General features: G+C 50.3%; 1 protein-coding gene across 10 annotated transcripts in view; it reads left to right on the top strand.

Annotated features, from left to right (window-relative positions):
• Positions 1-17,882, top strand: part of TCF4 (transcription factor 4) — a 239,547-nt gene that overhangs the window by 156,515 nt on the left and 65,150 nt on the right. For 4 of the 10 annotated variants that reach the window (XM_075726771.1, XM_075726770.1, XM_075726772.1 and 1 more), the window contains exon 1: positions 14,200-14,268. The exons of the other annotated variants lie outside the window; for them this stretch is intronic. In XM_075726771.1, coding sequence (XP_075582886.1) covers positions 14,200-14,268 — 69 coding nt within the window. Of the gene's footprint in view, positions 1-14,199; positions 14,269-17,882 lie in introns of those variants that run through there. 10 annotated transcript variants of the gene reach the window in all.

The following is a 17,882-nucleotide window of genomic DNA, read 5'->3' on the forward strand; positions in this document are numbered from 1 at the left end:
TAGCAGTTCTCCAGGAAATATTCTACGTGTCTGCTCCTCGTTTGCATCCTTGTTTTTCTTTGAAGGTGCATCTGGAAAAGAATTAAAGGCAGTTTCTGTCCGCCTTCACCCAATTAGTTCCCTCACACCTCTTATTTTCAATCTTTCCAGAAGATTTCTTAAACATAAAACCTGCTCAGGTGAAAAGAGAGCGTGGGGCTTTGTGTCCCTGACCGTCAGGGTGCTTCCAGGTGCGGAGGGAGGATGTGGGGGCACGGGCTGGTGTTAGAAGAGACTTGGACTGGGCACACGCGCGCCCACAAATGCAGCAAAATGCCAGCAAGATGACCGGTTTGCGCCGAGCCTGAATTTTTTTTTTTTTCCCCAGGCTGTGGGAGTTCGGTCGAGAATACAGTTTGTTTGATAATTAGTGCACATCTCCTAAGACTTTCAGAGATTCGCGTTTAACCTTTCTGCCACCACGTTCTGACATAAAATTAACGCACCTTTTATCATTCTGCGGTATTTAAGTAAATATTTTCGAACCGTCTCCGTGCAACAGGTTTCCAAAGATTTAAAGTATGCCGCAGGTTTCCAAAAAACTTCATTTTTTCTTATATTTTAAATGTTCTGTTTGTGCAAAATTTTGAGAATCACCATAAGGGCTTCTTTGCATTTTTAATTTAGTAACTAACATATGAATAAATTTGCATATTAATTAGTTGCAGATTAAATCATGCATACATAATTGCCTCCTTACTGTGTTTAATGTTTGTCAAAATCTCCAGCCTGGTTTGATGGATGTCGTATGAAAGATTACAATTTGATGTACCCTTGGAAGTATTTACACCAATAATGCAGGATTCTTAATAGCAGAATTCTCTAGTTATATACAGTTTCTAATAAACATGTAAGATAGGTGCATGTCCCTTTTGACTAGATTTTTTTCCTTGCACCAAGTCATTTACTATTCATAATCATTAATGCATCTCCTAATTATACAGCATATGTCTGTTAACCACTTCATTGCCAGTCTCGGGGCTGCAGCGCCTGAATTTTTAGTACAACTTGTATTATTTGAGAGGCTATTCCCGAGTCGTTGTGCCTCCGACACGAGCCGTCACTTCAGGTTTTCCTCGCGCGTGATATTTGGAGGAAGAGTTTAAAATGCGAGGTGGATTTGGCGGTTTCTTATGGAGGGCGAAGAAACGAGCCGCACTTAATTCATGGCTGAAGGCTTCTCTGCTGGGGCTACTGCGGTAAATAACCAAGGACGTTCCAAGTGCACAAATAACACCTACCGAAACGATGGCTCTCGTAGCGCCGAGCCTCACCTAAAATCGTGCAGGGGGCGGGCAGGGGAGGCTGAGCTCGCCGGGGGCTGCTCAGGGGGACGGCATCGCCCTGCCCGCAGCCGCCCCTCGCGCCGGGCTCCGTGTCGCAGGGGGATTTCATGGGGGTTGTCGCTTCGCGTCTCCACCGTGCTTGCAGAGCACCTGGACGCGGTCGCCAGCCTCCGGGTAGGCGTTAAAATTCTGGACCCGGCTTCCCGAGACGCAAGTTCCCAAAATTCGGCAGATTTTTGGAAGCATATAAATGTAGTGGGTTTGTGTTTGCCTCTTGGTTTTTTCCGAACTTTTAGCTATGCTCTGAGCGCGCTTTCAGGTTTTGTCCACAGCTGCGAGGGCCTGAAACTGCTATTTTTAATGAAGTCTAGATTTTTATGTAATTACCGAATTTTTGGAGCTGAGGCTTTAGGAAAAAATAAAACCCCAAAAGAGCAAGGAATACTGCAAGACTCCTGATAAAATCCCAAGAGTTGGCTACGCTGAATTTATCAGCAAGCGGTCCATTTCCTTCTTAATCTGGCTATACGTTAACTACTTTTCAAGCAAAAGCAGTTTTAGAGGACTTCCAAATAGCCATATTTTGTTGCAGAAGTTGGCACTAACATGTGTTAGGCATTTGAGTGTGAATTTGAGCAGTCGATGGGAATATGGTGCAGTGTTAGGAAACAGCACCAGGGAGGTTGGACCTTGCTCCCCAAGCTTGCTGCCTACCTGATAGGGAGCTTTCTGGCGAGAGGCTGCACCTCTGGGTGCCTCAGCTCCCCTCTTTTTTCTTTTTTTTTTTCTGGCTCTTTGTTCATCCGGGCTGTAACCCCTTCAGGTCAGGCTCCGGCTTAGCACGGTGCCTGTGCCGCGCAGGGTGACAGAGGCTTCCAGGAACGGCTGTGGCATAAAAATAGGTATTTTAATGTAGCATCTGGATTTGTATGATTGAAAATGTGCTTTTGGAGTATTAATGAGGACTGCTGAAAGGAAAAGTTCATGGGAAAGTGTAAGCGTGTCATTTCAGGGAGAGGTTTCTTCTGTAATACGTACGTGTTTCCAGTTGGTTTGCTGTGTATTTTAAGTGCATGCGTTTTGTATGTAAATAAATAATATGCATGTTTGATATAATGTAAAATACACAGTGAAAACCACTGCATGGCCCTGATTACTCACAAAACCACGTACTCTGTTTCAGAAGCCCCAGCAGCCTGACATCTTTAGTCCAACCAGCCAGGTTGCAAGATATATTTTAGGACGTTACTCACTGTGAAAAGCCCAATGAAATCAAAGGTACAAACGCCCTTTTCTCCTGAAGGATTTTCTATAGTAAAAACAATACATCGTGGAACTAGTGCCCAAAGACCTCGCAGACTTATTCTCTAATCACAGAAGAACATAAACTGCTTAATACTTACCACTAATTATCCTCCCGCACTGTGCAGTTCGGTATTAAACTACAAAAGAATGTTCAAATACCATTAAGGAGCAAATGTACAAAAGGAAGAAAATTGTCAGGCCAGGCCAAATGCAGGAAACTCAGCCCTGCGGGCAGCAGATGCCGCGCACGGTGACATCTCTGGCCCTGGTGCGGTCCCGACGCAGGCTGCGCGCTGCGCGCGCCGTACGTCAAACACAAACGCGCCGTGCCAGGAGTCGCTCAATTAGAGCGACTTGCGCCCTTGTTTAGAGCGCCGTCAAAATCTTCGCTGCGTTTGCCTGTAGTCCCATGCCGCGGCCGTCGCGGAGGCACCGTGCGCCGCGCCCGGGGTGCGGGAGCGCGCCTCTGCCGTCGCGGCGTGCGGGAGGACGGTGCTGCCACTGCACCTGCGTGCCCGATCCGGGCGACTGTCTGCTGCTTTTTTACGTGACTATCGCATCTAATCCGGTTTTACTATCCGAAGGGTTAAAATTCACTCTGAAAGCTAAATTCTTCATCTTTAATGGGAAAATTGACAAATGTTGCAGCCAACATCTTTTGTTTGACGATCTCCAAGGAAAGATAGATACCCGACAGTTTCCCTCCTCCGGGCGATGTTCTTGGAGAACTAGAGACAAAACGATTTTATGCAAAGAGAGGGGGAAAAAAGACTGTAAGAAGCACGAACGCTAACGTTGGTTCCAGCGCAGTCCGGCACGGCAGGCGGAGAGCTGGGGCGTAGCAAAGATCTGATGCTGTTCATGCTGGTGCTTCAGTAACCTCCTGCAAACCTTGCAGCCCGCCCGCCTGCGCCCCGCTCCCAGGCTGGATTTAGCTCCTCTCCCCGTGTGCCGGAACAAGGTTTAAGCAATAAGTTCAGATCCTGATTTCTTGGAAGGTGAGCAGGACTTCTGAAATTTTGCAACGTGCTCAGGGATAAAAGGCCAACTCGGTATAAGCAGCGAAAGGGAAGAGAAATGATGTGGTTTAGCAGAGGAGGAGAGGTAACCATGAGTAATGAGACACAAATAAAACAAAAAAGCTCTGGCAGAATATCAGGCGAAGCTTTCTGCGGCAGGACGCGGATTTTTGACTCAGGAATAATCTCCCATATTACCTGACTTAGAGATAAAACTGATAAAATATCGAGACGCATACAGCGTGCTGGAGGCCCTCCCGTGCTGCAGCTCAGCTGAGCTGCTCTTGCACATCCCGAGCCGGGACAGCAGAATTCTTTCAGGTGTTGGAAAACCCTTTTGCTTCCATCTTTGCTTCTCGGGTAGCGTGAGCGCTACCCCAGTCAGAAACACAGCCCCCACAGTCAGGGATGCTTCGTTTGCGCGGTTGGGAAGCCCAAGCCCGGATTTTCCCTGTGGCGTGGGGAGACTCTGGGTAGCGTCTGGGATCGCCAAGCCACATTTTGTGTTCATTAAATACCCATTGTTACGGATTCTTTTCTTTCTTTGAGCAGTATCCTCAAAGAAAGCCTTGCGCAGGGCCCTCCCTTCTTTCTTCGGAGCAGCGTCCCCGTTTCATGGTCCCCACCTTGGCCAGACCTCTCACTGTGCCACTTCCATCTCCCCTTCCACGCGGGCTGCTCTGCAGGGTGCCAGCAGAACGGGGTTCAGATTTGCCTGCATCCTCCCTAATTCTTTGAGCTCTTCATGCCCAGCCACTTCATCTTTCTGTGTATTACCCATCCTCGCACCCAGCAGCAAAACCAGACGGCGTTGCCCGGTACGGAGGGTGATGTGCGTGGGTGGGCAACGCACAAGGATTTTACCTCGTTTTCTGATTTTTTCCAAAAACGCACCATCTCTACCCCGACTTCCGTCTGGCTATTTGAGGCCAGGGGTTATTTTGCAGTACAAGTCATTCCCAAGTGCAAAGTTAATCTTCAGAGCAAGTTGCGCGCGTGTAAACGTGACCTGCTCATCCCCGAGCATCCCCGGGAGCGGGGGCCGCGGTGGCAGCCCAGCCTCTGCCGCAGGCACGTACTCCTCCCAAACGCCTTGTGCACGGCGGCGTGGCCAGGTCACCCGCCACCAGGACCAGGTGACCGTACTTCACTTTTGCCCTTGTCGTCGGGGCGGAGAGCCCGAGCCCTTCCCCGTGCCGGAGGAGCGCATTCGGGGAGCCCCAGCCTCTGATCCCCTCGGCACCATGGACTCAGCGTAACTGCAGCACCGGCGCGGTGCCCGTGGCCTCTCTGAGCTTCGCTTTCTCCATCTATACAAAGGGAAACGGTGACAGAATAATATTTAACTGCTAGATAGAGGGGCTGCGAGGCCTAACTATGTAACAGCTGAAAAGTCTTCCATATGGCAATGTGCAATAAATGAGGAGCAGCGTTCCTCTCCCGCTCCCTCCCCAGATTCTTGTGGCAGAGTGGGAACGAATCCGAGTTTGCAGGATCCCACATCTATGTTCAATCCTGCAGATCATTTAGCAGAGAGGAGGGTAGTGAGAAATGCTTTTGAGGGCTTTGATCAGCTCTGCTAACGGTTTACTATGTAGACAAATTGCTGCCTGTGACTGAAAAAAAGGCCACGTTTCGGTTCTTAACATTAGCCATGTGTCCATTTCCATGGTGTCCACAACTCTTTCTTACCTTTTCCACGTTTTTTTTTTCCTTTTTTTCATGTATTGTTTAAAAAAATAATCGTGCAACAGCATAATATATACACATTCTTTCTGAAGTTCTGGTGCAAGTAGGTCTTTTATCATTTTATAAAACACTGAACCCACTTGGGAGAATATATATTGTTACTAATGAAAATGATTATATTACAGCATGATTTTTTTTTCCTAAAGATTGAACATAAGATCAGGCCCTTGATTGCCTTCTGCTTCAAAAACGGTTACTTATTTTGCAATGGCAGCTAATGCTAATGGAGAACAATTGACCAAGAACTTGTGAAAACCTCTCAGTAAAGCGATACAAGCAATAACTACAGCGCCGATCGCTCCAGATTGGGCTTCAACTGCAGAAGCGCAGATAATCCCTTATAATCTGAAATTACTTGTTTATTGTGTGGTGTGTACAGTTGGTGAACTGCTCAGCACTGTATGAAATACTAAAAATCTTACTCTGTTTATTTTACCAAATACTTCTCCAGTGGACTCTAAACTGTGGTTCAGCGTCTGTAGACCAATGGACCCATGACGCTGAAATTTCCAAATGTAGGGACCTCCCATCATTGAACCCTGTGTGCCTAGGGAATGTAGAGATAATGTCAGAAATAAACCTTAAACCCACTTTTCCTGTGCGTTTCCGTAGTGAATCCCGAATCGAAGCCTGTGGGATGATCAGGCCCGTAGTCTAGGCCAGCAGAATTCCCGACTTTGGGCTGGAAGTCCTCATGCCACCTTGCAGTCATTGTAGGGTCTGTTCACAGTGCCAGAGCAATGTGGGGAAGCTGTCACAGTATCGCTAACCTCAAAGGTTCAAATATCGTGAGTCGTCCGCCCTCCCATCCACAAAAGAAGGAATCAGGAGATTTTAAAAATAGTAAAGGTTGGGTTGGTTTTATTAGCCTTTGGGGTTTTCTGCCTCAGAGTTCCCATTTCCCAGCCCTCCTCCACAGTTATCAGAGTTAGAAGCTTAGTCTTCAAAATAGGAAATCTGAGATCATCCTGTAATCAATGACTACAGCAGCTCTGACTTTCCAGAAAAGAAGGCCCACCAAATACTCCGATACTCAAGATAAAATGGTAAAAATGGGCAATACTGCCTTTGTGCAAGAAGAAATCCTGGCCCATGTGGTTGAAGCTTCTCTCTTGGCTTTTCACAAGCAGTGTAGTCAAAAATAAACCTAGTGGCAAATGGATATTTTAGATAGACCGCTTTGTTTAAAATAGATTAACTGTAAAGTATGCCTCTGTGGGTTGGGTTTTTGGTTTTTTTTGAGGGGTAAGATAGGTTTTATGGAAGGTGATGGATAAGCCCGAGTGCCCGGTGCCTCCCTGCCTGCCCTGGTGCCCTGCCCAGCTCCGGGGCTCCAGGCCAGCTCGTGCTGCAGCTGAGGGGATGTGCTCAACCCGATCATGTGTTAAATTTGGCTTATCTGGAAAGCAAGCATCGGATGCTGCTTTGGTTTTCAATAGCTAGTTTTGATCTAGGGTTTTGTTATGTTATCAACGTCACGCACTGTCTAGTAAATACAGGCTGTATAGCACTTGAGGTAAAAGGAGAAGTTGTTTGATATTTTACAGATTAAACTTGGCGGATGCTCGCAGAGATGTTCTGTGGTTTATTCTGGCAATCTCAGACTAACTCTTTTGCCATATTCCTGGCTTCCAACCTCAGTCACAGCACCCGCTTCGGCCAATTAGTCTGTGTTTGGCAGTGCAAGGACGGGAGCACGTGCAATTATGTCACCGAATCAGTCACCGCTGAAAGGGCAATTCCTTAAAACCCGCTCTGGGTATGGCAGCTCTGCCCGTCTAACGTGCTCAGTACCTGCAAACGTACAAGAATTTGGTGGACTCGGCACTCGCCCCGACACCCACGAGTCCTGTCTGACCGACCATTTCAATTTAGAAAAAAAGTTGCCGATGCGTTTTTATTGAAATTATTGAAATTGAAATTGAAAAAAAATTATTGACATTTTATTGAAAAAATCAAATTTTATTGAAATTTTATTGAAAAATTCAAATTTTATTGAAATTTTATTGAAATTTTATTCAAGTTTTATTCAAATTATTGAAATTTTATTGAAATTATTTGAAAATTTAGCGAGGTCCAGGTGCGAGCATGATGACCTGACTGACGCACAGAGCATTTCTGTGGACAAGGACATCGCGGCGTGGCCGTGGTGCTCTCCGCTCGGTCCCGCGTCCTCCAGAAGCGGGCTGAGGCGGCGCTGCCGGCCGTCCCGGCTCATCGGGCCAGGCTCTCTGCTGCAATAAGCACCCGTCAGGGCCACTCCACGAGCTGCACCCGGCTAAAACGTCTGGTGGAGAGTTTGTCCCCTTAATGAGAGAGAGGGGAGCTGGTTCAGTGCTGGGAAGAAGGTTTGCTTCCTCCTGGCAGACAAGCCTGGAAAGAAGGCGCAGGACTATCGGGTTGATTAGGATTGCCATCAGTAGGTCGTCTATGATATGAAAGCAGATGCATCCACATGTGGCTGGTTTAAAGTAGCTTCTTAGAGACCGTGACTTTTAGGATCTGATTTATTCATACAGCATCTGTATAATTAGATATTTATACTGTGTTCAGTCTATGGTGCACGAGGAGCTGAATATGAACCTCTTCCTGGGGAGAGAGGAGAGAATATTAATGTACAAAAACGTAGGGAAATCAGGGTTGCCTTTAGTTGCAACAGTTACCAAAGAGAGGACTATAAATTAACGTCACCTAGGGTTCAGCGGGTTAACCTCTGACTCGATTTGGGATCCTCCAAAACCAAGACCAGACAACGGCCACGGCGTGTGCTACCGAGAACGCGCCCCGCCTTTGCGCCTGTGTGAGGTAAATGTGGTGCAACGTGGTCTTTGCTTTACCCGGCATCTGAGTGAGCTTTCCGTGGTTCCGTTTGCGTCCCCGCCGGGCAGAGGTGCCGGGGGCTGTCCCTGGCCGAGCTCGGCTGCCGCCGGCGCGGTCCCTGCGCGGGTGCTTTAGTTGGGGATCTTCAGAAACCTTCAGCTCGGCTCTGGCATCTCCTAAAATAGACCTGGCTTTGGGGAACGGAGCTGGGGTTCGCTTCTCTCTCTGTTTCCCTGCGGTAGGGGGGAAGCTGGTCGGAAGAGGCTGGCGGGGCGTGAGGTGGGGCATGTCTTCATGGGACCTTCTGAGTGGAGTGGAGGTCCTGGTCATTCAGCTGGGGCAGAACGCCACAGCTGGGTAAAACTCCTTGCGTCTGGGCACTCAGAGCCACTTCTCCACCCGCGGCGGGTACGTTTTAATAGCTACGCTCGAGGATTTGTGTAAGAAGGATGAGATTATCCAAGTGACCCAGACTTAGAGGAATACTGGTTATTTTAGGCATCTTACTTGATATTTTGCCATTATCCGTTTCAGTTTGTGGCTGCAAGCTTGTCACCCAGCAGATAGCTTCCCTTCCTTTGCTCCCCTGCTGAGGGCCTCAGTGACAGCAGCGGCAGGAACGTGACTGCTCGCTCTTCCTTCCAGCATCCTTTTGCTATGACTTTCTGGAAGGTCTCTTTGCAGGCACGATGGCGTCAGGCCACCATCCATCGCAGCACCCCCGGTTGAGCGAGGAGGGTGCTCAGCAGCTCGCTGGATGGGGCCCTTTCCAAATTCTCTGTCTTCACAGAATCATAGAATCGTTTAGGTTGGAAAAGCCCTTTAAGATCATCCAGTCCAACCATTAACCTACACTACCAAGGCCACACTAAACCAGTCAAGGGTAGACCAGACTGAACCATGTCCCCAGGTGCCACCTCTGCCCGTTTTTTGAACACTTCCAGGGACGGGGACTCCACCACCTCTCTGGGCAGCCCGTTCCAATGCTTGGCAACCTTTTCCATGAAGAAATTTTTCCTAATATTCCTTACTGGAAAAGCAGGGACCCGTTCCCTCCTCCCTTCCTGGACCAGGAGAGATTGCCTCCTTTGGGAGCTGCCGAACCCGCCTGTCTGTCCTTCGTCGTCGTCTTCTTGGATTTCTCGAATGTTTCCTCACCCTCTTCTGGAATTTGCCGCTGGGATCCGACACAAGAGAAGCGAGGAGAGAATGGAAGCGAGTATATATATATATACACACACACCCCAAAGCATCGGAATTCAATCACAGAAGTCACAGCACTGACTATTTCTAGGCAGCCCCACCTCTGCCTGTTCACCAGGTCGCCCTACCTTGCCTGGGTGGCTGGTGCGGGGCGACCAGCGGCGCAAGGGGAAAATGGAACAGGAGGGCCGTAAATTGCTAACTTAGATAACGCTAAAGTAACCGGATTCTGACAACACGGCTACGGACCATGGCATCATAGAATCATAGAATCATAGAATCATAGAATCGTCTAGGTTGGAAAAGCCCTTTAAGATCATCCAGTCCAACCATTAACCTACACTACCAAGCCCACCTAAACCAATCAAGGGCAGACTAGACTAAACCATGTCCCAAAGTGCCACATCTACCTGTTTTTTGAACACTTCCAGGGATGGGGACTCCCCCACCTCTCTGGGCAGCCTGGTCCAATGCTTGACTACCCTTTCCGTCAAGAAATTTTTCCTAATTTCCAACCTAAACCTCCCCTGGCGCAGCTTGAGCCCATTTCCTCTCGTCCTATCGCTAGCTACTTGGGAGAAGAGCCCAACACCCCCTCCCTGCCCCCTCCTGTCAGGCAGTTGTAGAGAGCGATGAGGTCTCCCCTCAGCCTCCTCTTCTCCAGGCTGAACACCCCCAGCTCCCTCAGCCGCTCCTCATAAGACTTGTTCTCCAGACCCTTCACCAGCCTTGTTGCCCGTCTCTGGACACGCTCCAGCACCTCAATGTCTTTCTTGTGCTGAGGGGCCCAAAACTGGACACAGCATTCCAGGTGCGGCCTCACCAGCGCCGAGTACAGGGGCACAATCACCTCCCTGCTCCTGCTGGCCACAGCATTCCTGATACAAGCCAGGATGCTGTTGGCCTTCTTGGCCACCTGGGCACACTGCTGGCTCATGTTCAGCCGCTGTTGACCAACACCCCCAGGTCCTTTTCGGCCAGGCAGCTTCCCAGCCACTCCTCCCCAAGCCTGCAGCGTTGCATGGGGTTGTTGTGACCCAAGTGCAGGACCCAGCACTTGGCCTTGTTGAACCTCATGCAATTGGCCTCGGCCCATCGTTCCAGCCTGTCCAGGTCCCTCTGCGGGGCCTTCCTACCCTCGAGCAGATCGACACTCCCACCCAATTTGGCGTCGTCTGCAAACTTCCTGAGGGTGCACTCGATCCCCTCATCCAGATCATTGATAAAGATATTAACCAAGGCTGGCCCCAAAACAGAGCCCTGGGGAACACCGCTCGTGACCGGCTGCCATCCTACCTTTGCGTGTCGTGCTATGTAGGTGACATACCGACCTGGATTTGTCCCTACTTGCGTTGTGATCGGGGAATGTGTTTATACTGTAAGTGCATGGATAAGTTACACCTGATCTGCCTTGTTCTGTTGTGACCTGGAAGATGCCGAAAGAATGACGCCCGACAGAGAAAGTGCTGAAGTAATGCATTATCAGAGCGTTTGCTGCATCTGTTAGGTTGCATGCATTTTAAAATCCCCTGCCCTTCGGTGGCATTCCCTCTGGGTACAGCATAACATCGTTTTTACCGAAACAAAGGTTTAAATACTCATCCTTGACCCTTCACGTGGAAAACAGGCTCCTTTCGGGCAACGGAGGGGACACGCTGGTTAGACAGGACCGCAGGGAAGCGGCTCCTCCTCGCCGGAGGAGGCCGGTGCGGTGCCCGGGAGTTGGGACGCGCTGTCCCCACGTCACTCTTCCCCGCCTGCGCCTCGGCGTCTGCACGCTGCCAAGCTCTCGTTAAGGCGAAGGACGTAATTGCAGCGTTGCCGGCACCACTCTGTGGCAAGGGCTGGAAGATGTCGGCGCTGCCTGACGCCCGCCGGCGGGTGGGGGCGCGGGGGGAGCCGCAGATGCGGGCGCGGGGGTCTGCAGGGGGTCCCGCGCAGCTGCACCTGCAGCGTCCCCCTGCGCCCTCGCACCGGTGTGTCCGGAGCCGAATCCCGGCGGCAAATCCTCGCCTTTGTCGGTGCCGAGCGCTGCCGGGGAGCTTGGCTCTCCGGCAGCCCGCGTTAACAACAAAACCCAGCGCGGAACGGCTGCCTTTGCCTGGTCCAGCGAAAATCCCCAGCGTAGCTACGTTGCGGCCAGATGCAAATTGGGAGCGCGCCGCCTTTGGAGATTAAAAACACCAACAAACATTTAATTTTTTAAACAGGCTGCTTCTCGTCAGATAACTCCCCTTATATTTTTAGCCGTTGGCTCTTTTCGTCCATGGGCTCCCGTTAGCCAGGAGGCCAGCTCGGGCCGCGCGGCCGGAGACGCGCCCCTGGCCGTGCCAGCAGCGGGCCCGCGCCCCCGAAAGCCCCGAAAAGGTGGGAGCTGGCCGGTGCCCCGGGGTGCCCCGAGCGGGGCTGCCGTGGGGGGCTGCCGGGGCAGAGGGCGAGCGTAGCCCGGCCTCGCGCCGCTGCACGCCCCGCCCGCGGTGGGGGCCCCTCCGGTGGTATTCCCGGCCGTTCTTCGTAATGCGGATTTTACGTCAAGGTGCGCATTTCTGTTTCTGAAAGAGAAAAAAGGAGGAATATCGGGGACAATCACAAGTTCCCGAGCGAGGCAGGAAAATATATTAAAGTTATCTCGGTGTATGTGTCGAATGCAAATACGATACGGTAAAGTAATTAATTTTTATTGTCATGTGTTGAGAATTATGTTATAGTTACGTGCTTACTCCCTGCAAACCGCATTAGCGTCTTATCGTGTTACGTACAATATCTTTATAGTGAAATTTTCCCATTCAGGAGAATGAAAGCACTAATATGACAGGATCCAAATTAAGTTGGACCGTTCCCCACGCCGAGGTTGCAAAAAACAAGCTGAAATCATCTGCAGTCATTTTCATGACACATTGGTCACGATTCAAGGATTGCTTTTCAGAGTCGCGGGGCTCTCTCTGCATTTCCATGATCTATAGACGCCGACACGTGAAGTTTTTAGTGTCGTCTAGTGCCAGTCAGAAAAAGCTTATTCTGCTGGAGTTAGGGGATTGTTGCCGTGGCAGGAAAGCGATTAAGTTAGATGATTTAAAGGTCCATCCAATCTCATTTTGTGGTAAAATTTGTACTAAAATGTAATGCTCGTTGTATAACTTTGTGTGGAGCTGTGAAACTACAGCTTTTATTAAGAGAGACAAATACCGTATTTTCCCGTTTGCAAACGCAGAAGGGAAGACCGGGCTTTATTTCTAGGTGCTTACTAAAAACATTATAAGGTGGGGTTTTGGGGTTTGTTTTTTTTTTTTTTAATAAACGATCCTAGCGCTTTGTTATTTTTCCCCTCTGGAGCGTTAATGCCTACCTTTGCAGGAAGTTACTTTGCAAAGCAGCTTTGCCGGCCCGGTAGAGGCTCTGCCCACCGCGGCCGGCGCCGGGCCGGGGCAGCGCGTCCTCCCGCGTGCCGGCGGAGCGTTTTGTTGCGCGGCGACCTGTCGTAGTTGGGATTTTTGGCCTTATGTATTATACGCCGAGGGTGGTTTAAAGGTTACAAATGTGATCTTGTCAGATTGACAACTAACTGTTCTAATGAGGAAAAAATCCTCAAAGCATGAAATTTGAATGAAATGTGTGATTATAATTCAAGTACTGTTTACCCAAACCTCTGGGGACCTCCCGAATAAATGCAGAACAAGTGAGTTAGAGAAATCTCCGCTCGTTCTTTCCTCCTGGTGGGTTTTTTTTTTTTTCCCCCCTTCTTCCCCCCCCCCCGCTCACGTACGCAGCCACGCACGCAGACCCTATAGATCCGGGTGGAAAGTATGAAAGAAAACTTTGCCGTCGCCCAAGCCGGCAGCTCGGGATGGAGGCGGCCAGCTCTTTGTCGGCGGCGAACGCCGCATGCGGCGCGCCACCGCGTCGAGGGGCGAGGAAATAGGTGCTTTGAATTATTAAAGTTGAGCCCGGAGACGGGCTCAGCGCGCGGATGGCATTTGCTCCGGCATATGCAAATGATTTAGTTTCATTTGGGATCCGTTCCCAGGGGCCCTCCTTTCCTGTGATGCTCCGATTTTGGCAAGCTCGAGCGCGCCTCGATGGGTTGGGGGGGGGTGTCCGTGCCCCCCTCGCCGCCCCCGCGGTGGCCGGGCGCTGCGCGGTACGCTGCGCGGGTAGCGGGGTTGCGCGCTCGCCGGGGCGCGGGGGGATTTATTCTTTAAAAAGCACAAAAATTGGGGTGCGGGGGGGGGGGGGGAGGGGGGGCGCGGGGCTGCGCGGGGCTGCGCGGGGCGCGGCAGCTGCGCACAATGCTGGGAGCGCGCCAGCAGCACGGACAGATGGCGGAGTTATTAGATGTGCATCATGCGATTCCCTTCCTGCCACTCGCTTTTTAATCAAATTAAAGCAAAAAAAAAAAAAAAAAAAAGAAGAAGAAGAAAGAAAAGAAAGAAGAAGGGGGGAAAAATGAAATAATAATAAAAAATGAATTTATAAAAAAAAAAAAAGAGGCGGGTGGGGGGGCGGCGCGCGTTTGCCTCGCGCCGGGGCGCGGGGCCGGCTGCGCGGGGCGGTGCGCGGGCGCGGGGCGGTGCGCGCGGGGAGGGGGGGGGGGCGGGGGGGGAGGGGGGGGGGGCGCGCAGCCTCCGCCCCCGCGCGGCGAATGGTCTCGCCCTGCTTTGCATATTGAGCGCGCCCGGCCCGGCCATATGGGAACATGCGAGTGGAGGAATTGTTGTGAAAAAAGGGAGAGCGAGTTTGAAATAAAAAGTTGCGGGAGCGGGAGCGGGAGCGGCGGGACCATGTACTGCGCATACACGATCCCCGGCATGGGCGGCAACCCCCTGATGTACTACTATAACGGCAAGGCGGTAAGCGCGCGCTGCAGCGCGACCTGCATTCAGTCGCGACAGCCTGCATGGCGGCGGCGGCGAGCGGGCCTCCGCGCTGCCCTCCTCCCTCCGCGCTGCCCTCCGCGCCCGCGGGCGCCTGCTGCCCGCTCCCCCCCCCCCTTTTTTTTCCTTTTTTGCGGCGGGGGGTGGCTGGGTTGCATCGGGTTGCTTTGGTTTGGTTTTGTTTTCTTGGTTTGTTTTGTTTTTTTTTTTTTTTTTTGCCCGGGCTGAAAAGTTTGGGGGTGAAGGCAAAATAGTGCAAAGTAAAAGGACAAAAAAAAAAAAAAAAAAAAAGAGGGGAGGGGGGCGGAGGGGGGGTAAAGGCAGGCGCGGAGCGGGTGCGGAGCAGCCCTGCTGAAAACTCAGCGGAAAATGGCAAAAAAAAAAAAAAAAAAACCCGTTCCCTCCTGCCTGGTAGCGGCTTGCCTGCGCCGTCCGACTCCACTCCTTTATTTTTTTTTTTTCCTTTTTTCTATTTTTCTTCCCCCCCCCTCCCCTTCCAACAGAAACGCTTTATTTAAGGGGGGGGGGGAAATAAGGGGGGGGGGGGAAGTGTCTGGTATTTTGTGCATAACCCCAGCAGAAGGTTTATACTTGCCATCTGGAGGTTTATTTTTTTTTCTCTGGCTGGGTCTTGCGAAGGAAAAGTATTTCAGTATATTTTAAAATATTTGGGGGGGGGGGCGAGGGGGAAGGGCGAGGTAAGGAGGGGAACTGTTGCTGAAGGGGAGAGGAAAATAAAATTTGGGGCTGCTGGGAAGGGAGGGCAGCGCGTGGGGGGAGCGGGCTGCGCAAACTGCTCCAGTCTGCGTTCTTTCAACTTTTCCTTCGTTTCATCTGATCCCAATCAGGGCGGCGTGCTCAGGCCAGAAGGGAACTGGCGGAGTTTTAACCCAGGCCCGTTTCGGACGGAGCAAACTAATCGCGGTGCCCGGGTGCGCGGGAGCGCGGAGGCATGTGTGCCATAGACGCGCCCGCGCCTATAGCGCGCCCAGCTCGAATTGTTCCGTACGGAAAGCCGCTCTCGTGAATGAACATCTGTTTGAATAACTGAGATTTTTTTTTTTTTTTTTTTTTTAATATGCTTATTGGCGAGAGCCGTGGGCCTCGTCTTTTGTTTTGAATATTTTGCAAATAACGCCTTGCAGTAGCGCAGGGCGCTCGGTTTGTGGGTAGAAACGAAGCGAATTCGCACAGGAAAAACAACTGAGATTTAAACCTATAAAAATGCAGAAAATAAATATTTGTAAATTTACTGCAAGGCTTTTTTTTTTTTCTTCTTCTCCTCTTTTTCGCCCCCCCCCCCCCCTCTATTTTTTTTTTTTTTTTAAATTAGTTACTCCTATTCCAGAGCTGTTAAGGCTACACCTAAACTCTACCTGACATTCCCGTGCACGGCACGGCCGGCCGGCCTCAGTAGCTTTAAAAGAAAAAGTTGCTAAAGGCGGCTGTTCATCCTCAGTAAGTAATAAAATCCTGGCGACAGCAGCCTGTAAACAGGAAGCAGCGATGCACGGCGCTTGCACGGCGGCAGGGCCCCGGTAAACAATTTTCAACACTTTGGCCAAACTTCATTATTCTTCGGGTTTTTCTCGCGGGGGGCGAGATGGAGCGGGCGACCGGCGCCGCGGGGGCTGTGGGAGCCGGGGCTTTGCTTGGTTTCTTGGGTGCCCCCCCCCCCCCAATTCTATTTGTATTTTTATTTTTTGGGGGGGGTGGTTTCTTTTTTTAAGTAACTAAACAGTTTTCCAGAAGGTGGGACTCGTGACAGCCGGCTGGCGCGGTGGCGGGGCGCGCTTACGGGCAGCGGCGGAAGGTGTTGGGGAGCAGCCAGCGCGGCCTGGGCGCTGCCCGGCGAGGAAGAGGAGGGAGCACAAAGGGAGATGCTGGCACCGCTGGCACCGCTGGCACCGCTGCCCGCTCCCTGCCCCTGCCGCCGGGAAAGGGCTTCGGCCGCAGCGCGGGAGCCGGGGGACGAGGCCGGCTCGGGAGGGGGTGAAAGCGTTCCCGCGTCCGCTCGACGCCCGGATTTTTGTCGTTTCTAGAGCCGGCATTGTGCCGGCCCCGGTTGCGCATTGTGCGGCTCTTGGTGCGGTGCCAGGCGGCGTGCGGCGATCGGGGATGCCAGGCATTAATTGTTCGCCGCGCCTCGGCCAGGGGCCCGGCTCCTGGGGCTGCGCGGCTTTCGCCCGCTTGTCGCAGAGCAGGGCTGCTCCCTCGCACAACTCAACTTGCCCTGTGCAGGGAAGAGCCAGTTCTGAATTCCTCCTTTTTTTTTTTTTTTTTTCCTTCTCCCCCCCCCTTTTTTTTTTTTTTTCCCCCCAGTGACAAGTCAATTACTTGTTTAAATTCAGTTTGAACTCTCTGAACTGCGAGCAGGCAGCGGAAGCAGGTCTTCCCTGGGAATAAACAAAAGAAGAAAAAAATGCAAAATCATTCCAAAGCCCTCTGAATCGAAGTTGCTGTGGGAAGAGGAGGGCAGTTGGGTACAGGAGGCACAAAAATGGCTGCAAAAAAAGCAAACTGCCATAAATGCAAGATTTGCAGAACACATTTTCTGCAACTTGCCTCTTTTTTTTTTTTTTTTTTTTTAAATTATTATTATTTTTCTCCCCCCCCCCGGGCATTTTAGGAGAGCTTACTCTATGGGAGAGCACTTTCAGCCTTTAACTATTTACTGGTGTTCGTCAGTAAGAAATCTTTTCCTTCGTGTCTCCTGCGATAGAGGATGTTTGTAGAAGATGTTAATATATATATATAGCAAATAGCAAAACTGCCAGTGTCAAACAGCGAAGTGCAAAGATAAGCTGGTGCTTGGTGATTACGTTAGTGGTATCGTATATAAATGTTGGGCTCTCGATTCACTTTTTTTTTTTTTCCCCAAAATATAATAAAAAAGACATTTTAGCAGAGGAGCTGGAAGTGTGCACTATTATCTGTGATTAACTAGGTGAACACTTGGATTACGTTGGAAGCAATGAAACAAGAAGAGCCTTTTTTTTTTTTTTTTTCCCTGAGCCTTGCTGCCCGAGATGTGTGCGATGTTTTAGGGTATGCACGTTACCTGGAAGGGGCTGCATGCAGGATTACTGTCGAAATTTGATTTTCAGAATTGCTTATTTTCGATTGCATCTCGCTGAGATTTTAATAAAGTGTTATTTGGTCGTAGACAACGTATTGAAATGCGTGGAACTATAAAGAAGAAATTATTGCAAATGAAAATGAAAAACAAAAGTGGCAAAATTTTCTTTTAATGGTATCTTAAGATCCCATCATCAGCTCCCACCGTGCGCATGTGTTAAATCATATAGGGAAACCTATAATTATTGTAATTGCTCTTTTTGCTTTATCCTAACAAGCTTCAACCCATCTCTCAAACTAGTTGTTTTGAAATAGTTATTTGTCAAGTCATCAAATCACAAAAAGTAAATGCTAATGAGTTTTTCCTGTTTACATTCTGCCTCCTATTCTTATTATAAAGCTTTTCAACTCCATAAAGTTCCTAGATGAAGATGAATGCTCCGTGGTATCATTCCTGCTAATAGGCTAGGCCAAAGAGTGTAATAATTCCATGTACCACGCTTAATAATGAC

The sequence above is a fragment of the Pelecanus crispus genome, chromosome Z (genome assembly GCF_030463565.1).
Source record: "Pelecanus crispus isolate bPelCri1 chromosome Z, bPelCri1.pri, whole genome shotgun sequence".
Classification (NCBI taxonomy): domain Eukaryota; kingdom Metazoa; phylum Chordata; class Aves; order Pelecaniformes; family Pelecanidae; genus Pelecanus; species Pelecanus crispus.